Raw genomic sequence first — 23,142 nt, 5'->3', positions numbered from 1 at the left:
AGCTTATTTCTAAAATTTTATCTTTCATGAATGTTTTGTCCAAGGGCTGTAATTTATGTGTTGAGTGAGGAGGAAAGCAAACAATGGTGACATGGTTTTCTCTAGCCAAATTAATAACATCTATGTTTCTAACATGACTGTAATGACCGTCCAAACCAAGCAAAACTGGTGACTCTTTAGTTGGTTTCGTATGGCTTATGAAATGAGAAAACCACTCTGTAAAAATATTGCTTTGAACCCAACCAGAGGGATGAGCACGGCCAATAGAACCTGGAGGACTTCCTTTCATTAAAGTTTGCGTCATGTTGGTTCGAGGAAAAATAATTAAGGGTGGTACATAATCGCCACCAGCACTCATACAGGCAATGATTGTAATCGTTGAACCTCTTTCAGCGGATGTTATTGCTGCTATTTGCCGCTTTCCTTTTCGTCCGATCACATGCGGTATCTTGCTTTGAACTATTGACAGGCCTGTTTCATGGACGTTATAGACGCGATTGGCAGTAAAATTATGCTTTTCGTAAGCTGTTTCAAGCAAATCAAAATACTTTTTTACGTTTTCTTTATTAAAACCAAGAGCTCTCGCATAAGAAGTTCCACATGGTTTACGGATAGATAAACGATCTTTATTGCGGTTTAGAAAAAGATCAGTCCATGCTCTTCCAGCCTCATTAGATTTAAAAGGAGTTTGAATGTTATTGCGTTGAGCGAGTTGAAATGCCACCCGCCTCAAGTCCTGAATAGTGCATCCAAAAAATTTCTGTTCCATAACTAAAAGGTACGTAACAGGTTCTTCCTCCATTTTATCTGGCAGAAACGTTTTTCTACCTAATTTTGAGCGTGCTACTTGAGCAGGAGATAGATTTTCCTTTTTAGACAGCCGTTGAACTGTGCTACGAGGTACGTGGAAAGTCTTTGCCGCTTTTAAAGTGCCCATTTTGTTTTCTCTTACCGCTGTCACAGCTTTTTCCATATCTTCCGGGTTCCAAAACTGTCTTTTTCCTTGAGGAACATATTTTGGTGTTTTTCTCGGCATTCTAAAATGAAAAACATATAGTTTAGCAGATCGTAAAGTTTTGGTCTAAATATGAGCTATAGCTCATATTTAGACCGATTACTATAGCTCATATTTAGACCACCGGCAATTTGACAAATAAATAAAAACATAAACTCTAAAAACCTAAAAAGTAAGCAAAATACCATGAAAACACAACAATTAGTACTTCAATTAGACGTCATGTTAATTCAAATTCTATTTCAATATGTACCGATTAAGTAAAAATCAATTTTTTACATACCTGATAAATATTTGCACTGAACAATGTTGCAAAAAAACAACTTTTTCCACTTTTAAAAATAAACACGTGAACAAATATGGCTGCAAGGCACACTAACGTTAGAATACTTATAGACGAAATAGTTAGCGGTGTTGACGCTAGACGGGGGTGCATACATGAAGAGATTTCAGGAGTAGCCCATAATTGGACCAGTGCTCATATTTGGACCTTCTCCTCTACCCTACCACCGATAGAATTTTGCGATAAACATAACTTAACCGTCGCAAATACTTTATTCAAACATTACGTTAAGAGGTGCTATACGTGGAAGTTGCCAGGTGAATTAGGGCAATATCAGTTAGATTAAATACTTGTTAGGCAAAGATTTAAAAATCAAGTGAAGGACTTTAGGAGTTATCAAGGAGCAGATATAGATAGCGATAATAACTTAATGGTTATGAAGTCCAATCTTAAATTGAAAATTCTGAAAAAGAGGAAAGGTAGGGAACGTCTTGACTTAGGGCTAAAATGTAACAAAAGCGTGATAGGCTAGGTACAAGGACAGACGAAATACTAAAGGCGGTGGGAGAAACAAATGACAGGGATATAGAGACATAGAGAAGAAAAGTAGGGAAAGAGCGAATATGATAGGATTCGAAAAATTAGGAGAATTTTAGGTATCTAGGAATTTAGATAAGTCAGGACGGAAGGAGTAGTAGGGATGTAAATCAGAGGATAGTGCAGGGTCTAGTCACTTTCAATAAAAAAAGGCATTTCTATGATCGCGAACGATAATTATGGAAATTCGAAAAAGGATGTCAAATGTGTATGCTTGGAGCACGGAGAGGTACTGGTGCGAAACATGGACAATGGGTGCGGTGGAAAAGTAATGGTTAGAAGTGTTCGAAATGTGGTGTTACAGGCGGATGATGAGGATACCGTGGATAGAGAAGGTTAGTAATGAAGAGGTATTAGAAAGAATAGGAGAACAGAGGACTCTATAGAAGTCAAGAAATAGGCGAGATAAGTTAGTAGAACACCTTCTCAGGCATGAAGGTCTAGTTAGAGGCATATTAGTGGCAGAAACGGGAGTTCGGAGGGGCAGAGGTGGATCTAGATTACATTACTGTTCGCAGATAGTTAGGGATGTGGGCTGTTCTAGTTTTAGGGAAATGCGAAGTTTAGCTCAGGATAGGAAAGAGTGGAGGTGCATATCCAACCAGTCTTAGGACTGACAACTTTATGATGATGGATCTGTGCTGTCCAGTTTTGAAATAATTAGATAATTATAACGTAATTACGTAATATAGTAAGCGTTACATCCTCAACCGCAGCTCTACACGAGGATGATGGTTCTTATAAAGTGAAAGTTAATTTAGAGAAACTATCCTTAGAAAATAAAGAACACAAATAATAAAATGTAGAAATTTTATAATGATATTTCTTAACAATATTCGGTTACAATTTATTGTAAACATTTTACATTATTCGATACAAAGCCTGCTGTACCAACTTTTAAAACAGGTTAATTCTAAACCAATACCTGCGTAGAATAGTGCAATTGAGATATAATAAATTTAATAATGTGCTGGTTGACTAGTAACACTAGTATATTTGCAAAAATCTGCTTTTCTATTAAGTCTAAATAATCATTTGGAAATGCTACATGTTTTATTTGTTAGAACTCTGTAGGTTCTTCTTTAAGGGTAAATGCCTTAGTGTTTTCATGGACTTCTGGAAAAGGTACGATGAAATTTTTGACATTTTCAAAATACTCATCCTTGGGTTCTTCTTTAGGTATAATAATTTCACTAAATTCGATAGGTTCCTTTTCATAAAAAACAGGTACTCTAATTTCACTTAATTCGATAGGTTTTTGCTCATAACCAACAAATGGTTCATAAGCAGTGGTAAACCTTCCTTCTTCCTCCTTTTTTGCAACAGGCTCGGCAGGTTTTATTGTTAACGGCTCACCGATGTTAGTTAAACGTTTGCTAATCTTCTGATAACTTTTTGTTACTTTCTGATATTTGAGTTTAATCATTTCAGTCAGTTCGACAGATCCCTTGTCTTCGTCTACAGCATTAGTAGTTCCATTTATATGATCACATTTGAATGATTCACTGTCTATGTGGGTTCGCATGTGTTTATATAAATAGCTCTTCAGAGAAAAGCATTTTTCGCAGATACTGCATTTGTAGGGCTTATCGACTGAATGGGTTTTCATGTGATCATGTAAATGTATCTTTTGTGTGAAGCTTTTTTTGCAGGTTTCGCATTTGAACCGCCTTATGCCTAAATGGGTTTGCATGTGATTATTTAAAGTGTTTTTGTGAGTGAAGCATGTTTCGCAAATACTGCATTTGAACGGTTTCTCACTCGAATGGGTTTTCATGTGAACATTTAAATAAACTTTTCGTGTGAAGCTTTTCCTGCAGATTTCACATTTGAATGGCTTCTCGTCCAAATGAATTTGCATATGCTTATTCAAAGAACTCTTTTGAGTGAAGCATGTTTCACAGATACCGCATTTGAACGGTTTATCGTTCGAATGGGCTTTCTTATGAACATTTAAATAAACTTCTCGTGCGAAGCTCCTTTTGCAGGCTTCGCATTTAAATGGTTTCACGCCCGGGTGGGTTTTCATGTGATCATGTAAATATAGCTTTCGTGTGAAGCTCTTTTTACAGACTTCGCATTTGAACTTCTCGTTCAAATGGGTTTGCATGTGTTGAATCAAACTGCGCTTCCGAGTGAAGCTGTTTTTGCAGGTTTCACATTTGAATGGTTTTTCAAGCAAATGTCCTTTCATGTGAGCATTTAAATTACACTTTTGATTGAAGCTTTTTTTGCAGGCTTCGCATTTGAATGGCTTGTCGCCAGAATGGACATTCATATGTTGATTCAAAGTACTCTTATGAGAGAAGCATGTTTCGCAGATACCACATTTGAATGGCTTTTCACCAGAATGGTTTGCCATGTGTCGATTCCAACTGTTCTTATGAGAGAAGCTTGTTTCGCAGATATTGCACTTGAATGGCTTCTCACCCGAATGGGTTCTCATGTGAATTTTTAGGGAAACCTTTAGTGTGAAGCTTTTTTTGCAAACTTCGCATATAAACGGCTTTTCACCCGAATGGGTTCTTAAGTGATCAAGCAAATGGCCCCTTCGTGTGAAGCCTTTTTTGCAGGCTTCGCATTTGTATAGCTTTCTGTGTATGTGTTGTTTAAGAATGTCACATTGTACATCGAGTTCGTTGGAACCGATGGTCTTCGCAGATTCAATTATTTCCACTTCTGACATATTTTCGACGTTCTTGAGCAAATACAATACGTGCATCTTACTGATCTGACGATGCTGAAACATAACACAGGCGTCTAAAGAAAGCAGACGAACAACCCAACGAACTTTACCAGATATGCTCAAGAGTCGCAACATTACGGAATTAATAAAAAAGAAACAATAATATATTTAATCACGGCAATTTAAACTATCCATAACTTAACCTTTAAGAGGTGTATAACAAATTTAAAAAAAGCAAAAGGTGTACCATCGACTTGAATTAGAACCCGGGAGCGTTCTGACACTTAACTATTAATTTTAATGGGAAATCAAGTTAAGCTTAAGCATTACGTAATTTAGAGCAAGTGCTACGACCATATATATAATACTCCTATATAAGTATTAGGAAGTTACTTAAATCTTGTATACAATTTTAACAACCCCTTACTCCCTCCCGACCTAATACTACTTGATTAGTTTGCGAGATATCGACAACACGTCGTTGTAGGTACTTTTTGATCTTTCAAAGCTGAAAAAGTAGATAATGACGTGATTTCCGTATCCAATATATATATATATACTTATACAGGGTGTAGTACTAACTTGTTTATGTTTATTTTTGTTTATCTTAGACGTTCGATACTCAGCATTGAAGTATTGCCAAAAGGCGTTACTTTTTTCCGGTGATTGAAAGTAAACTAAACTAAAGTAAACGTCCAATAAATTTCGTACCACACATTTACCGAAAACACTTCTTGAAATCGCGAAGGATGTACGAATATGCGTGGCTCCAATAATGATTATTATTATTCAAAATTCCGTCCCACGTGAAGCTGTCTGTAAACGACACCCTGTGAATAAAATTAGGCTATGCAGTATTTTTCTTTTGAAACCACCGATACAAATCCACTCGCGGCTGAAAATAAGTTTGTATACTTCGTTTACTTTTTGTAGCGATGTGACCTTCAGTTTGACCGGCGCAAAGTAGAAAAGAACAACACTAGGCCAGAAAAGGAAGGAGAAAACTTTCGGCCAAACTCTTAACCGGTAAAGAGCGTATAATCCGTACAGTACTGCACGGAAAAATTGACCATTTTATGCACTACAATTGCATTACTCAAATGTGCTGTTATTGGTACCATTTACTACTGAAAATATCAACCAGATGTTTATTTATATTTGAAGACATATTAAAGGCCTCAACGCTTGTTTTTGATTCGCATTACTATTCATGATTAAACAAAACTTTTAGATAATGTATGAAAAATTATGTTTAATGAATATACGAGAGTATAATGAGATTTTTTCTCCCTACCTACGATTTTGCCAGCGCGCATCCAAGACATTGGAAGGGGCACATCGCTACATAAAGTAAATGAAGTATAGCAAAGTTTGTACTCGTTGCAAATAATAAGAATACTGTTCCATTAAAAATTGCCATACTGAAAGAAGCCAACGTTCTATTTTGCATATACTATTTTGGGGGATTGTCTTCTTCAGTCATATGATTGAAAACCGTAATTAGGCATCGACTGTTCTGCAGTGACTGATTTAGACTGATAATTGATGTTGTATTGCTGAATTAGTTTATTGAACTACACAAGCTTTAAACGTTAAAAAATAAACGGCTGTTAGAGGTTGTCTGTTAACATAAACACCCTGAAACACACTTAATCTAATCTGATAAATACTTAATTAATACATGAGCAAAAAAATACAAAACGAACAGTACTGATGCCAGTAATTTCCAGCTTATTGAGTGTAGCGTTGCGGGACGTATTTATGAACCAGGGCCGGAATTGAATTTACCTGTATTTACAACTACGTTTTTCACGAAAATGGTGGACGTACAAACATTTACTTAATTTTTGTTTTACAGTGCTCTATCACCTCCTGCGTGCTTGGCACTTATTTCTGTTACACTCCGTATACAGAATATTCTTGATCAGTAGGTATCATCTGCACCATTACCGAAATTTTCATTTTTTTGTCTAACCTTTTCTTTCAACATATCTCTATGTCGGAATCAAGACTTTCTGAGAAGTCATACAATTTATTCTCCTCGTCCATTTTTTATTTTATTTGTTATTACCACAAAATAACCTTAAATCACAAGTGTTCCTTCCGACAATTCCTCAAATTTCCAAATAATCTGCGCAAACAATTAATAGACTATATAAGTCCACAATCAAGTTGCAAACTAATGAGGCTCTATAAAAGGGAGTATTTCTGTCCGCAATTTCCGATCTTGCAGATGGATGAATACATCAAATATTCTATGACCGCATATTAATGTAGTATTTAAGAAGATTAAAGATAGCAGACAGCAGTAATAATTTACGCTGAAGTGAATGAGTCGAAAAGACTATCATAACCATTGAAGAATAGAAGTTGTCAAACATAAAATGTTACTACAGTTACTACTCCTACCTTTAATTTTGTGATCTGTTCAGTGGCGTAACTATGTGTATTTAATTTGTATTTGCAGAACTTAAACTGTTGTAGAGAAAGAAAGGATGAAGGATTATTTAAAACCACATCTCAATTTTTTCAATTTCGTAACAAAAACTTTATTGAAGATTTATAAATTTGTCGATTCCACTGGAAATCACTTGTCTTTTACTATGAAGTAGATGTTAATATGCCTTGTTTACTTTAAAAGATTGAAAATACAATTTAAAGTGTGTACGTTCCATGTTTATGCTTTTTCCAGGCTAATTGATATGATTTTTTTTAAAACTATTATATCTTTATTTTTTTAATTTCCCAACAAAAGAGACATTATTGAAGAAATACAAATTTGGTGACGCCACTGGAAATCTCTCGTCTTTTACGTTTACGAAAATGTAAATACATGAAACAACTACTATAATAATTTACCTGTATAATTTGCGGCTCCCTTAATTACCGCGACTTCATCAATACTGTTGACATGTTGACAATCGTAACTAAATATTAACATTCACTCACTTATCGTTCAGAAACCTACAAAACAGACTCGGTGACTCGTTCAATGTTTGCCACCAATAATACTTTATTATCTTGTTGCCGTTGCCGTAGGTAGATGTTGCGATCATAGAGATAATAGAAGAGAGGAAGCAAATTCTATACAGCCCTGTAATAAGAAAGGAACATAGTGGGACTCACTACTTCTTTCTCTGTGTGTTAATTAAAGGTGCTGTTTATTGTCCTGCATAACTGACTATAAAGTCTATTATTTTTTTGCAATATTGTAACTGTAAGTCTGTAAACAATGAAAATGGTACAGATGAACTGAACTATTCGTTATCTAACGATTAATATTTTTTCACTGTCGATATTTTTGTGATCTCAAAAGAATTCTGTTAACGTAATGTAGACAAATGAATAAATTTTACATAAATTACACATTAATATACACGTTTATAGCTGATCGTAGTTCAATGTACTATGCGTAGTTCTTATTATTCCGAGAAAAGTAGTGTTGTTGCTTGACGTACACAGTGTCAAACGTGTTTACTTTTAATTGTTTTCTCTATACTGTAGTCTCCGAAAATACTAACACACGTTTTAATATTGCTTAAGTGCTTATCAAGTACTGTGTTTTAATTGCAGTGATTGCAACGTAGTTTAGCAAAAATATTCAATAGGTATGTTTTCTTTTTTTTTAATGAATAAGTCAATCGAATTGAATTGAAATTGTATTACTTTTTTTAATTTGCTTACTTTTATTGATGTCCTTTTTGAGGGGTATGCTTGAGGTCATAGAACTACGGTAAGAAAAGCTAACTGTTGGCTTGTCTTTTTGGCCCTATCTATCTATTCTAATTGTATTGTAGTGTATCATGTTATGTCTATGGTCATAGAACATCTAACTTCTATGACGTTGGTTGTCGCGGGCTTGTCAAGTCTACACTAGTCTATGGTCTTAGTCACTCTGGAGTCTTAAAACGTGGCGCGTAAAAAATAATCGATATAGTCTACTACTAGTTGTTCCGCCATTTATCTGCTGTATTCTCTCGCGCTTGTTAACTGTTAAATTAAAATAAAGTTTGTAGTGTTCGTGTAAGATCATTTATTATTATTTTCTACAATTATGGAAACCTATCCCTTACACGCGCACAGTATAATTAAAATTTAATCATCGAGCGGCGAAGCATTTATGGCTGTCAGTACACTGTTCTATATGACATAGTTCTACTATCTATGGACATAGTTCGAGCTCTTTTTGATTGTTCCTCGCATAGATAAGATATATACAGGGTGTAACAGAAATAAGTGCTGAATTTGTAGGTAATAGAGTGTTGCCTGGTTTGACAACGATAACTTATTGTTGGCGTAGTTATAATTTGATAAGTTATAGATACTTTGGGCTATCTATTGAAAAGCAGGAACAACTGTTTAAACTAATTATAATATTTATTAAACCTTCACTAATACAAATGGCAACTAACAAATAACAATTTATAAATATTTTTAGAACTGCAACTGTTGCGTGATATCAACTGTCTATCTCTTTTGTCTGTTGGCTACTTGCATTTTCATTGCTACCACCTGCTCACGCACACTTGCGCCTCTAGCGGTTGGCAGCAGAAGTTTGTGCAGAATGGCCACATCACTCCCTCCCTAGTGACCTAGTGCATTCACTCGGGAACAATATTTTCTTCTTCCTGGTGTACGTTTTAAGTTGGTCCATACCGGAGTCCCATTGTTGTGGAATTGGTGTTTCAGGCACATCGCCTTGGCCTGAGGTAGTGACGTCGTTCTTTGCTTCATAATCGGGTTTAAGTCTTTCTATAGACATTGACATTAATTTTAAACACTGTGTCATTGACTCATTAAATCACTTGGTATGGTCTGAAGTACGGTGGTTCGAGTGGTTTTTTTACTCCATCAACTCTTAGGAACACATGTGAACAGTTGTGTAGGTCTTTAAGTATGAAGACTCGACCTTTCATATGATGAGCAGTAGGAGTTGGTATGATGCTTCTCATGTACTCAGTTTTTGTGGATCTGTTGGCATGTCCTGATTTACGAAAAATTCTTCAGGAACATACAGCGTTTTACCGTACAATAATTTTGCTGGTGAGACTTTTAAATCTTCTTTAATACACGTGCGAAGTCCCAGGAGCACAGTTGATAGACGCCGAGTTTAAGGAATTTGTGGATGACTCATGAGAGCTGCTTTTAGAGTTTGATGCATGCGCTCTACCATTCCATTGGTAGCTGGATGTCATGGAGTTGTTCTAATACATAAAGCGCCAACTAAACTTGCTGTTGAAGTGAAGAGGGCTGACTCGAATTGAGTGCCTTGTGATGCATTGCGTATCCCGAATGGCATAATAACATACATGCAGTTTTTTGGATGTCTTGTTCTGCCGTGGGAATCTGATGATACGTTCTTACTAAATCCAAAGTTGAGAATACTTTTTTTCCTTGAAGACGCTGAAACAAGTCTTGAAGCAGTAGTAATGGATATCTAACAGATGTTGTTTTAACATTTAATTTTCTGTAGTCCCCACGAACACGTCATCCATCAGTTTTTTTAGGTGCGAGATGGATTGGACTTGCCCATGGATCTCTTGAAGCCCTTAGCATATGTTGTTCGAGCATAAACACGATTTCAAAACGAAGTGCTTCGAGCTTTTTACCAGCTAGCTTCCTGAGACGTTCAAAAACTGGAGATTCACTATTTTTTTTATTATTATTAATACTTGTGAAGCTCATGGAGATACAAGTACACATATTATATAAACGCTTTTGATAAAGTGTAATCAACTAATTGTCAACATTACAAACACACATTTTGTCAGTTTTAAAGTACACTATTCAGCCAGCACGAATGATCGTAGCTTTAAGCATGTGGGAACACTCGGTATAGCAAGAAAACATTTATTGTTGTGTATCAATTAAGCGTCTACATTTGTGCTGACTTGGTTAGGTCGCGACACTCTGCGACTAACTAGGTCAACAGCAAATACACACACAAATGTAATGTGCTGAAATGTTCTTTGCCATTTAAACCATGTAAATAAATTTTGTATAAATACTCTGTAAATATTCGAATAAAATTAGTCTAACACCAGGCTCGCTATTATTCGAACGCTGATAAAGCGTCAACCCTTGGAAGCTGTGATTTTGTGCCAATCATCAATGATACAGATAATGTATCCAACGGTATTATGAATCGGTTCTTCTCAGAACCACAACTTTGATAGTCACACATCTCTCACCTCACACGACAGAGCGTGGCTACAAGCTATTTGGTATATAGCTATATAAGTTAAAGGCCTTCTGTCTAACAACAGGATTAAGTACTTCTGGAAAGTGGCACATTAAATACCGCTGTCGAATTTCTTGATTTCTTTGGCATCTTGATTGCACAATAGGCACATTTCACTAGTGTCTATACAGTATTTATTGCCCATAGCTTTAATAGTCACTTGATCACCCCCTACAAGTCTCAGCTGGGCGATGACTCTGTTGTTGCAGAGATAAGTCCTACCTTAGGTAATCTGCTCTGTCGTTGTACTGGGCAATAAAAGTTGATCTTATGATTCTTGCGATTTCTGCTCTAACTGGATCGCCGTCCAATAAATTCAAAAGTCCTTCAGAGTTTGTTTTAATAAAAAGATCCCTCATTTTCGTGGCCCAGTTGCGACTAGGTATATTAGTAGGATCTTCACGTAATGCCTTTAGGTTTTGTAAACATATCTTAGGGTAACTCGATGGCTTCATGTCAAGAACTCGGGCTTAAAAAGTAAGCGCTCTCTTCACGACCATGCCCTCTAGTGTAGTACTTCCTGTCTCCAGCCGCAAAGCATAGTTCGTGGTCCACTGTGGTAAAAAGAGTACCTTTCTCAAGAACGTTTGCCAGATTTTGTCTTGCTCCGTGGTGTGATTCAGACCTCAGATGCCAGCATCATAAAGGAGAACTACCGATATAATGACGTTAAACAGCAGTATACGTTGGGACTAATCAGACATTTTACTGGAAAGCAAAGTTCTCCAGACGGCGCTCAATGACATTCCAGCCCGAGCTTGGAAATATTGGACAGTAGCTGTGAACAGGCCTGAGGAAGCAAACTGAACACCCAGGTACACAAAATTCTTTACTAGTTTTAGGGGATGACCTTTATACTTCAGCCTTCTCTGCTTTGGTATTCTGCCCGCCTTGCGGAACATTGTGACCTTAGTTTTTTGAACGTTGACTGTTAATTTGTTTAATTCACAGTACTTTTAGAGCCTGTCTAGCATGTGTTGCATTTCGACGATATCATTTGACATCAACGTTAAGTCGTCCGCAAATAGTAGAATGTCCATGTCTTTAATCACATTGTAATGTCCTTCTTTTACAAAAAAGTTCATTAAGTCGTGGAGAAATATAATGAAGAGAAGTGGGCTCAGTGGGTCTCCCTGCAGGACTCCCTCTGTTACATTGATCTCTTCGGTTCGATGTATTTCGTCTAGCCTAATCCTCACTGATGCTTTATTATATAAATCTTGGAGCACTCTGATTATTTGTGCACTAATTCCAGCCTGGTATAATTTAGACCACAAATTTGCGTGGACCACTGAGTCAAACGCACCACGAAAGTCAATGAATGAAGCATATAGTTTTCTACTCTCCTTGCATAGTGTTGTGGTTATTTTTGTGCTCAAAACAAAGACATTATCTTCAAGATCTGTGCTGTCGGAAACCCGCCTGTCCCTCCGGTAGTAGATCTACATCCCAGCACCATAAAGACAGCCTCCTTGCCAGCACAGCGGCGAATATTTTGACATTGGCTTTAGCTAGAGCGATGCCTCGATAGTTAAGCTCTTGTTCGACTTAGCTCGGTTAATCGCTTGCCATACCTCATCTACCGTAATGTCGCCATCAAGTACTGGGTGTCTGACGTCCAAAAATAGTATAGGTGACTTGCACTTGGTTTGGCATTATGTTGAAGTAAAATTCTTGTTATTTGTGATCCGGGATAGGGCATACATGTTTTTTTTGCCTCCTGTACTCGCTGACGACACGCTAGAATATTCTTATATCCCTGGCTTCGACTAGTTCCTTCCGCTGCCTCTTGACTAGCTCTTTCTTCTTTTTCGGATCATAGCTATGTAGTCATTTCTTACCGCTACGGCTTTTGATATTACATCTTTCCGCCTGCTCCATAATCTCTCGGTTTGTTTCACGTCACATCTTTGAGCCCGGCAATCTTGAGTAAACCATTTTTTCTTTTTATGCCCCAGCTCAGGCTAAAAAAGGAACTTGTTTAACCATGCCAACCTCCTTTGCAGCTATTTGGATAGCCGCAGTGAATCTTGCTGCTTTTGTTGTTACATCTTGATTAGTAACGGAGACAGGCTGGAGCGCTTCAGAACTCAGCAACTCGTGATAATATTCCGCAGCATCCTCTTTCCACCTCGCTCTTTCCATCGTATTTTTTCAGAGGTTGGCTGATCGAGCTCTCCCTGCTTTAGGACAGGCAGGAAAAGGATAAGTATTAATGGTGAATGGTCCGAGGTCCCAGCATTGACTATTTTGAAATCAGCAATAAAGGCCAGCCCATCGAGGTTTACCCAGACATGGTCTATGGTAATGGACCCACGTCCAGCTACGAACGTAGCACAACCTTCAAGATCTGATGGCGTCCTACCGTTCAACATAACAAAATCCAGGCTTTCAAAAGTTGTCTAGGGCCCCCCGATTTGCAGTTAGCACAGTGTTTTCTACCGTTTCCAAGTCTAACTGATTACTTGCTCCAATTCTGGCATTAAAATCTCCCACGATTACTACGTCACCACGGTTACTCTCAAGTAGGGTTTCAATCTCTTCAGGTAACATTTCAAGTGGTGAGGCGTAGTGGTGGTGTTTTAAATACACCTGAAAGATACTAACTCGCCTGGAGTCAAGCAGGAGAGAGCAAGCCATCCACGTATCGTTGGAGTTTAGTTCCTTGTAGCCATTTAATTTTTTGTTGTTGCATAGGAGGTAGAGGCCGCCACTAGCCCGGCCCATGGCTTTCTCTCTCACTGCAGGGACTGACGCAACATCCATATGTTTCACGAAGTATGGTAGACTAATTGATGCCGTTGTATGCCAAGTTTCTGTAAATCCTATCAATACGCTGTTCTTTAAAACTTCAATATAGACCTGTTCTGTAATGTCAAATATATTGCCAAAGTCTCTCACGTTCCAAAACACAACGTTAGCTATATTTTGTTGTGCAGGTTGGCTGCTTTGTTGGTTGTTTTGAGCCAGATCATGGTCGGGGCTTCTAACTCTACCCGATTGCTCTCGTTGCTTGACTCGAAAGGGCTGCAGCTGCTCCTCTCAAGTGTATCTTGCATTATCAATTGTCAGTCCCCTAAAATGAATTCGCACTTCTTTCCCTTTAGCTTCCTCTTCTCTTGCCAGGTTTTGGATTTTCTCCTGGACTTTATTTCTTTCTTTCCGTTTGTTGTCCATTAAGTCATGATTTATAAATATACGCGAGCCCTGAAGTTTGGTTCTTTTAGCCTTCATTACGTTGTGCTTTCCTACTATGGTTGCCATTTTAACTATCGAGAGAACAACTGCATCCTCTTTTTTGATTGGAGTTATATCCTCGATTTGATGCTCAACATCCAGGCGAGTTGATAAAAACTCTTTCATTACGTCAAAGTCTTCTGCGTTTTCCAAGCCTCTAATAACAAAGTTTCGTCGTTTCTCGTTCTTCTCTCTCCGGTTCTCCTTGAGCTCCAATTTCTGAAGTCTATCCCAAAGCATCTCATTTTCTTTTTCACAGATTAGGACATTAGCATTGAAACCATCTTTAATGGTTTGTAGTTCCTGCACTGCTTTCTTAACCTCGACGATATCTCTTTTCAGGCTTTCCAGCATGTCCAGCTTCGAAGGTTTGCTGAGAATTAATTTCATATCGGAGCAATTTGCTCCTTGTTTATCCCTTTTATTTGTTCCCATCATATCTGGTAGCGTCTTGTTGTTGATTGCTGCGCTCCGAGTGTTCTTGACCATCTCTTTCTATTAATTTAAGTGATTATTTAAATATTTATATTTTTTCTACTTTTTATTATTAATAAAAGGGTTATACTAATATTAGACTATCACAAAAACAAAGGTTATGTTTATTGTCAAAACCACTAATCCCTTAATTTGCAATTAAATGCTTTTATTTTAATAATTTCCACTGATTTCCCGGTTGGCGCTTTTATTTTGGAAAGTAATGGTCCCGACACTCTCGATGGAATATTTAGTCGTAAGTATTTTCTGGAGATCCAATAGTTTCAATGTAAAGAGTAACTGGAGAAGTGGCTTCTGTGCGTGGAGTTTTAGCAGGGTTTTGTGTCAGTCCTTTCAAAAGAAAAGTACTGTGTAGACTAATTCTTTCCATAGGATATTGTTTACCGACAAATTTGCTTAACGTGGGACGGAATTTTAAAAAATAATAATAATCATTTTTGGTGCGAGAACTGCTTTCGGTAAATGAGTGGTGCGAAATTTTTGAAGACTTATTTAACTTTTTTGGTAAGTTTACCCCCCATAAAGGTAACGTACTGTAATGTTCGCGGGTTTAACAAAATTTACTTCTAAGACTGATAACGACAAAAACTATTTATTTACATTAATGTTGATATATCACTATTTACTGCGCTATTTATTTCGCTGCTATCACTGTCAATTTATTTCCCGATTCACTTCTGCAACGGTCAATTAATTTCCTCCTCACTCTGCGATCGTCTCTTCCTTTAAATACTCTTTTGCTTCCTTTCGGGAGCCTTCTCGAAACGTCCGGATAGTTTCTTTTTTCTTTGAACTGTTTAACTACTTTCCCAGAACGCAGGTACGACACAAACATTTACAAATACGGCGCACATGAAGAAAGGCGCCTACGGCTAGTCGGCGAATCGATAAGCTGTTCACACACACGTGTGCCCTATCGCACACAAACACACTCGTGCTCGCTATAGTACCTTGGCAGTACCTCAATAGTGGTGTGAAAATTTGCCTTAATAAAATTACAATTATCCAGGTGAAGCTGTAGCAGTAACATATTGTTTGTATCAGCACCCCTAAACTATTTGAACTATTTGATCCACCAAGGGATCCTGTGTAAAAAAAAATAAGTTAAAGTTACCAACTTATACATAAAAATGGATTGTATCATTAAATGTGAAATAATTTTTTCGTAGTTGGTTTGCTTTAAAATTGTTAATTTTTCTTTTAGTGTGCCGTGAATTCTTTTAAGCGGGCTGATATTAGTTGTGTTGCCAGTGCTTGCAAAATGTAAGTCGATGTGGTAGAGTTTACAAAAATCTTTAAGATGAGGGTTGTAAAAATCGGTTCCCATGTCAACTAATATTTTTCTTGGGAGGTTGTGATGGTTAATGAAATGCCTTAATTTATTAACCATAGTAATACCGTTCTTATCTGTTATATGATAAGCTTGCGCATGTTACGGATGGATTGAAACATGTCAAAAATGTATTGTTTTCAATTGTAAACAAGTCCATCATAATGATTTCAAAGGGGTTTGAAGATACCAGTGGCCTTTATGGCGGTTTATAAATGTTTCGCTCATATTTTGATTTTAGGCATACGTCGCATTTATTAATGTAAATTGTGATTAATTTCTTTAAATTGGGATAATAAAATTTTGTTCGATATTAGTTCAAGGGCCTTTTCTGCATTATAGGGAGTTAGGTCAAAGATGGGTTTATGTAAAAGTAACTATATATTTTCCTGATAATACTTCATGTAATGTTTGAAATATAGACTGTTGGAAAGAGTCCTTAATTTTGTTATCAAAATGAATTCTAACTTTAATGGCTGCTTTAAATGGTTAGTCAATTGATGTTTTATCCAAAATAGGGTTTGTTCGTCTTTTAAAATAACGATAATTCCGAATCTACCATTTGGTAGTGTTTTTGTCGTGAATTTTCGTTTTCCTAATTTCAACGTGAATTGTAAAGGGAAAACCTGAAGGGGTTTCTCTTCTGATAATTTCATAATGGGTACAGGATTTTCTTGGTTCGACTGTACAGTGACTAAATCGTCATTGTCATTTTTGGGTTCAACTAATTTGGATAATTGTGTTAGATGTTTATCAGCTTCTTCGGTGATAAAAAGTCGTAAGTCATGATCTGAACAGGGGTTGACAAATAATGAATCTAAATCGTCGTCTTCTGCAAGGGCGTTTACTTCCATTCGCGAATGCGCAACTGCTACATGATTTTCTTTACCTTTAATGTGTTTAATTTCAAAATTGTATTCCGAAAGTTTGATTTTCCAGTGGGCTATATCGACTATTAGGTTCTTGGAGGTTTTGCAACCAAACTAGGGGGCATGTGATCTGTAAAAAGAGTGAATTTCCTACCGTAGATGTAGGGCCTGAAATGTTTGCAAGAGTCTACTACAGCTAATAATTCTTTTTCTGTAGTACTGTAGTTTCTTTCAGTCGTATTAAGGGTACGAGAGTATAAAGCAATGGGGCGCCCTTCTTCGGAAATAACTGAACCTATCATCTTATCACTAGCGTTGGTGGTAATAGAAAAATGTTTATTAAAGTCTGGATAAGCTAGAACAGGGGCGTTTGTAATTAGTTCTTTAATTTTGTTAATAGCTTCCAAATACGAGGGGTCTTTAAAATTAATTGAAGTATTCTTCTTTAAACATCTCGTAAGGGGAATGACAATTTTGGATTTTTTTTTATAAATTTTCGATAATAGTTGCTCAAGCCTAAAAATGATTTCAATTCATTTACAGTTTTGGGTACTGGAATTTTTTTGATGGAAGTAATTTTGGCGGGGTTAGGTTTAATTTCTTCGGTAGTGATTATATTTCCTAAAAAGGAAACTTTTCTTAAAGATTCAGATTTGTCTAATGATACTTTTAAATGTACGTCTTTTAGTCTATGAAAAACTTGTTTTAGATGTATTATGTGTTCGTTTAGTGATTTTAAAAGTATGACAATTTCGTATATGTAAACGAAAGCAAATTTGCACAAGAAGTCACGTAGTACAGTTCAAACTGCATACGTACGTACTCGTAATGACTGTTATCAATAGAAAAGGCTGTCTTTTCGGTACTGTCTTTGTAAAGAGGGATTTGAAGGAAGTCGGAAGTTAAGCCTAAAGTAAAGTAATAGGTCCATTTTCCTAAATAATTTTAAACTCTTTGATTCTTGGCAAAGGATATTTGTCTTCAATTGTTTTTTTATTCAGTTCACGAAAATCAATTACCATGCGTAATTTCTTTTTTCCTGGGATATCCATTTTTTCTGGAGTAATCCAAACAGTGGAAGCGTAAGGAGAAACGGAGGGTTTGATTACACCGTCATTAAGTAATTTTTTGACTTGGTTTTGAATCTTTAAGTTTTTAGGGGTAACGGAAATTTTTTTGGTAAACGGGTGAATCGTCAGTTGTCCTAATGTGATGCATTACTTGTGTAGTCTCGGTTAATTTTTATTGATCGTCGTTAAAAATTTAATTAAATTCTTTGCACAGTTTTGTAATTTTATTTTTTTCTTTATAATTTATGTCGTCTAATCTGAGTTGTTTGATTACGTTGCAATTTAAATCAGAGCCGGGCAAACTTTAACTTCGCAGGAGCCGCTACATGAGTTTAGTTTGAGTTACTCCATACCCTTCAATGAGTACGAGAGAGTAAGCAGTAATGAATAATTTTGTTTTGTCTTTTTCTTCTCCCTTCCACTCCCAAATCAAGCCCCTTCATCCCGTAGACGAGCGAAAGCGACTCTCGCAACTTAAATAATACCTACGAAAATTTTCGTTACTACGTTCGCAAAACTATTGGGTTTGACTATGGAAGAGGCAACTCATCTACGAAATGGAAGGGATAAGAAAAGGAAAGAATCATCTCACTCGCACTCGCAGGATCAATGAGGAGCTACTTGGTTAACCTTGAGGATCACTCGGGATGCAAAAGATCCGAGTTTGCCCGGCTCTGATTTAAATTGTCATCAATTGGGGCATTGTCTGAGTAAACGCATTTGTCTAGCTTATTGATGTGAATATTATTGAGACATTGCACATCAGCGAAACCGTTATCTACATTGTACATACCTGATACAATTTGTTCGTGGTTGAAAATAACACAAGATCCTTTGTGTAAATAAACTGGTATTTTGCAAGTGATGTTCGCTACTATTTTATTTCTGGTCTCGTGAAAATGTACTTGTGTGTGTTCAGTAGTCAAAGTATTGTTGGAATAATTTATAATTGCTTTCATTTTAGTCAAGGCAGCATGACTGTTTAAGTTTTATGAAAGTCGAAAACTGAAAATTCAATATATGTTGATTTATCAAATTCGTGTAATAAAAGAACGTTAATTTGTGTTGTCCTTTGGTCTGTCAGTGGGCTGTTTTAACTTCAAAGGGTTGCTAGAGTCTGAAGCATCATTACCAATTAAAATTTTCCAATCGTATTCATTTGAGTAAATGTATGGCAATATAGGTGTTTTTACTAATTAATTTAATTAAGTTAATTTCTTCTAGATCTATGTAATTTTGTCTTTCGGGGCCTGTGTATGAAAGTATTCATTTTCGTTTTCGTGGATAGTATTTTCATCTGTGAAATTGTCAGGTTCATAGTAAGTATCGGTATCGAAATGTTGTACCTGTACGGGTAAATAAGCGTTTTCGTACTCGTCACAAACATTGGTTAATTCTTCAACAAGGAAATTAGGTCGTTGTTGATTTTGGAAATTGTTGGGTCTTTGATTTTGGGTTTTATTTGATCGCCTAAATTCGGAAATAGTTCTCATAAAAACGTCGCCTTTATTTGGAGTTTCTGGGGAATGAATTTGATGTGTATTCCTGTGTTGTTGCAATACCGGGTGAGGCTTAGGCACAATGAAAGGTTTGGTGGGAGTTTTTCGGTTTAATAAATGAAACTGTTGTCTAGGAATTTGTTGAAAGGTTTGGAGGTTGGTAAAGGGTTGTCTTTGCATTGGACTGAAATTTTGTCGAGGTACAAAGTAATTTGTCTGTGGTTGCTTTTGTGTGATGGTGTTCTGTGGGTGTGGCTTTTTGGAAGTACCTGCCATTTGCCTATTTATCTCTAATTTCTTGTTTTCATTATCTAATTATTTGCAGTAATTAAGTACTTGAGAAAAAAAATTGGCCTTCTTATTTTTAAATCTGAATAATAGGGTTTCTGATTCTGCTCTGCCTGTTAATTTGCTAACAATGTGTTGAAATATTAAATTTTTATAGGTCGGAGTTGTGGCAGAGACGTTCGCGTCAAAATTATCATAATCCGAAATAAACATATTTACTTTTTCGGGAGAACCATCAAATCGAACGACTACTTCACCGAAAGCTTTGATTAATTTTAAAAATTCGTTTAGAGATGCTATGTCGTGTAATAATCAAAAAAGGAAAAGGGGAGAACAATAAAAAAGAGAAGATACAGCAGTTGTTTTCACGTTTAAAAATCCTCCCAATATTCTTGATCCTTTAGTGGAATGTCCTGTCAGGAATGGTCTAGTCGAAGGTGAGGAATTCTGAAGGTGATTGAAACATTGTTCCAGGTGTCGGAAGTTTTTGCCAGGGATGTTGGTTCCTGATGTGTATAGGTATGTCGCAGAAGTTGAAACTCTGAGGTGTTGGGGTTAAATTCTTAGATTTTCACCTTCTCTATCCTGTTCCGGGCAGCGTCAGTTATACAGCAACGAAGTTTATATGTTTAGAAATTGGATATACCAACCTTCATCTTCGTGATCTTGAATTCGACTCGCAACTATCGCCTCTCGACCCGACTCCTTTATTATTAATTCCAAAATTTAAATGGTAGCTAATTGACCTACTAACACAGTAGAAAAGTAGGTGTTAGCTTTCAGTTTTAAATAAACAATTTAGTGTTAGCATCCCGTGGAAATAACCATGGCCAAACGCTGATGCCGATAGCGAGGCACACGAGGAAATACGAAGGATGACGAGGTCCTTGTTGCGGGAAAAATTACGAGGGGAATCACTAATGAATAATCCGGGTTGGCAAGGTGATGGTGTGTGAGAAAGGGCAAGAGTAAACAGTGAATAAAATTATTGTAACCCGAATAGTAATAAACTTAGAATTATTTCTTACATTAGATGTATCAACTTTCTACCAGTGACCTAAATATGAATTTATGAATACTATGAATGACAGCTTCAGTAACGTCTGTGATATTTTAAATAACAATTACAAAATGTGCCCGTCAAACAGGCCACGATGTCCTAAATGTAGGTTTGTCTATTGTTTAAGGTAATGGTCAATTCATCATCACCTTCAGCATCACTTCCACCGTGACCATCATTAAACATCATTACCGTCGCGTTGTGGTTATTCCCCCGTCGACTACGATATAGAATAATTTCAGGCCAGCTGCATCTCTGTCTGTGCTGAAACAATTACGAAACAAATCTGACGAAAGTGCTGTATCAGCTGAAAGTGAGTCGTTTGTAGTTCCTGACCATTAGGGTTTGGATTTTATGTAAAAAAACATTTTTTATTATTAGGAATATTACCCGAATATATTCACCCAAGTATTCGTTCACAGTTCATTTCAAGAAGTTAGAGATATGCCCCTTCCCTTTATTAGAATGCGCTGTAGCATAATTTCAAATGCAATTATATTTGCCTGCGGAGCTCATTTCTCCGAGCGGCATGGCCTAGAGGTCTAGACCATTGCTTAGCATTCGGGAGGACGCCGGTTCGATTCCGGGTCTGTCCGTCTGCCTTGGTCCAAGTTTTTCTGTGGTTTCCTTGGATCACTTAGGCAAATGCTGAGGCAGTAATATTCCACAGATAATCTTTCACTCTCTTCTGTCTTCATTTCGTCCGTCTCATCTTTCTCACCCGAACCACCACCCACCCATTCCCCCTACCTTCCGGCATAGCCCGGAGGGACTGCCCGCCCACCAGCATTACTGGCTGGTGGGAATGAAACACCCAAAAGTTTTTTTAGTTTTTTTTCATTTCTCCGCCGCTCATCCACCGAGAACTAGACAAAAGTGTACAGTACCACTTGCAAAATTTGAACTGCCATGGAAAACAATAGAAAACGAAAACAAGCGTTAAGTATTTAGTGTAAAGAATTCGTTGCAAATGTATTACAATTCATGAACGCTGAAAAAGAACAAAAAGGTTTTACTCTTCCACTTTAAAAAGTACAAGGTCGTGTAGCGGCAGCAACCGGGCTAAGTTTATCAACTATAACAAGGGTTGCTTCGAAGAAGAAAAAAGTGAGGCCAGGTGTTTTATGAAATCCAAATATAATAAGAGACACCTACGTCGTAAAACTGACTTCGACAAGTTTGACTAAGATGTTATAAGGAGAACGGCGGATAATTTTTATGTTACTGAAAAGATGATCCCAACACTGAAAAATATTCACCAGAAATACCAAGACGACACGGGGTATTGTGGTTCGAAAGTTAGTATCTGGCGAGTATTGCGAAAAATTGGTTTTCGGCGGAAAAAAACCAAAATTCGACATTTGTGAGTCGCTTTTTTTTAAAAAATAAGAGCTTTTCGTCAGGCAGGGAGACCAATTATTTATATGGATGAAACATGAATATATATATATATATATTCAAATTGTGCTTCCAAAAAGTTATGAGCCGATGATACTTCAGAAGGCCTTTTGCAACCACTAGCAAAAGGGAGTCGATTAATTATTATTCATGCTGGTGGCAAGATGGCTTTTATAGAAAACGCCTGTCTGATTTACAAGTCAGGTTTAAAAACAGTCGATTATCATGTTAACATGAACTACAACAACTACCGAAAGTGGGTCCAAGAAAAACTGCTCCCTAATTTGTCAGTCAATTGTAGTTATTGACAATGCCTCGTACCGCAACGTTCGAAAAGAAAGTGCCCTAATTCGAACTCGTTAAACACAAAGATGCAGAATTGGCTACGAAAAAGACATTTAGATGTCGAAGAAAGTATGCCTAAAGTAGAATTGTATCAAATTGCTGAAGTTTAAAATCTACGACATCGACGAAATAATACAAAAAGCTGGTCATGATGTTTTACGATTACCGTCATATCATCCAGAATTAAACCCCATTGAATATGTTTGGGCAGCTCTAAAACATTTTGTTACAGAACGCAATGTGTCTTTTAACTTGGGTGACGTAAAAAAACTTTGTGAAGAATTTTTCTCTATCGAAAAATGGGAAAGAGTGTTCAAAAAGTTATTAAGCAAGAAGATGCATACACATTAGAAGATCCAGTTATCGATAGGGTAATTGAAGACTTGGTTATTGAAGTAGGAGTCGACGATGAATCGAGAGTTCTGCTCATTCAAGCTTGTTCCAGGTATTTCTGTCTTGCTCACGCCTAGTGTGTATTCTTTCTATCTTCGCGCAGATTTCTTCAAGGTCACAATTCTAACTATACCTCATTTACTTTCTCTAGCGATGTGCCCCTTCCAATGTCTTGGATACGCGCTGGCAAAATCGTAGGTAGGGAGAAAAAAGCTCATTGTACTCTCGACTTTTGTTCATTAAACATACTTTTTCATACAGTACCTGCCAAAAGTTTTGTTCAATCATGAATAGTAGTGCGAGTCGAAAACAAGCGTTAAAGCCTTTAATATGTCT

General features: G+C 36.9%; 3 protein-coding genes across 10 annotated transcripts in view; 2 read left to right on the top strand and 1 right to left on the bottom strand.

The window, feature by feature from the left end:
- Positions 1 to 2,490: 2,490 nt before the first annotated feature.
- On the bottom strand, positions 2,491 to 10,428 carry LOC108736013 (gastrula zinc finger protein XlCGF57.1-like). Of its 7 annotated transcripts, none has more exons than XM_018468272.1 (2): positions 8,266 to 10,428; positions 2,491 to 4,635 (listed from the first exon to the last, which is right to left on the bottom strand). In XM_018468272.1, the coding sequence occupies exon 2, from the start codon at positions 4,615 to 4,617 to the stop codon at positions 2,956 to 2,958; it is 1,662 nt and encodes a 553-aa protein (XP_018323774.1). In that variant the 5' UTR covers positions 4,618 to 4,635; positions 8,266 to 10,428; the 3' UTR covers positions 2,491 to 2,955. The 7 variants fall into 7 exon arrangements, with proteins under 7 accessions (XP_018323774.1, XP_018323770.1, XP_018323773.1 ...); XM_018468268.2 differs by lacking the exon at positions 8,266 to 10,428 and adding an exon at positions 7,441 to 7,775; XM_018468271.2 differs by lacking the exon at positions 8,266 to 10,428 and adding an exon at positions 6,370 to 7,412.
- Positions 7,979 to 23,142, top strand: part of LOC108736012 (gastrula zinc finger protein XlCGF57.1-like) — a 25,680-nt gene continuing 10,516 nt past the window's right edge. Inside the window, exons 1-2 of one of the 2 annotated variants that reach the window (XM_018468262.2) lie at positions 7,981 to 8,189; positions 20,798 to 20,983. The gene's annotated coding sequence lies outside the window, so the exon portion shown is untranslated. Of the gene's footprint in view, positions 8,190 to 20,797; positions 20,984 to 23,142 lie in introns of both variants that reach the window. The other variant, XM_018468263.2, reaches the window with a different exon arrangement.
- Positions 20,019 to 23,142, top strand: part of LOC108735989 — a 4,463-nt gene continuing 1,339 nt past the window's right edge. The window contains exons 1-4 of the mRNA XM_018468237.2: positions 20,019 to 20,047; positions 20,085 to 20,129; positions 20,913 to 20,983; positions 22,171 to 22,358. Of these exons, the coding sequence (XP_018323739.2) occupies positions 20,019 to 20,047; positions 20,085 to 20,129; positions 20,913 to 20,983; positions 22,171 to 22,358 (333 nt within the window). The remainder of the gene's footprint in view (positions 20,048 to 20,084; positions 20,130 to 20,912; positions 20,984 to 22,170; positions 22,359 to 23,142) is intronic.

The sequence above is a fragment of the Agrilus planipennis genome, unplaced genomic scaffold (assembly GCF_000699045.2).
Source record: "Agrilus planipennis isolate EAB-ADULT unplaced genomic scaffold, Apla_2.0 scaffold75, whole genome shotgun sequence".
NCBI classification, from domain to species: Eukaryota; Metazoa; Arthropoda; class Insecta; order Coleoptera; family Buprestidae; genus Agrilus; species Agrilus planipennis.
Note: the sequence above shows the minus strand (reverse complement) of the source record. Positions and strands in the feature narration are given on the sequence as shown.

What these genes read in the sequence shown, in the direction of transcription:
- LOC108736013 (XM_025976441.1), bottom strand. Translation starts at nt 4,716, where the DNA reads ATGTTGCGACTCTTGAGCATATCTGGTAAAGTTCGTTGGGTTGTTCGT.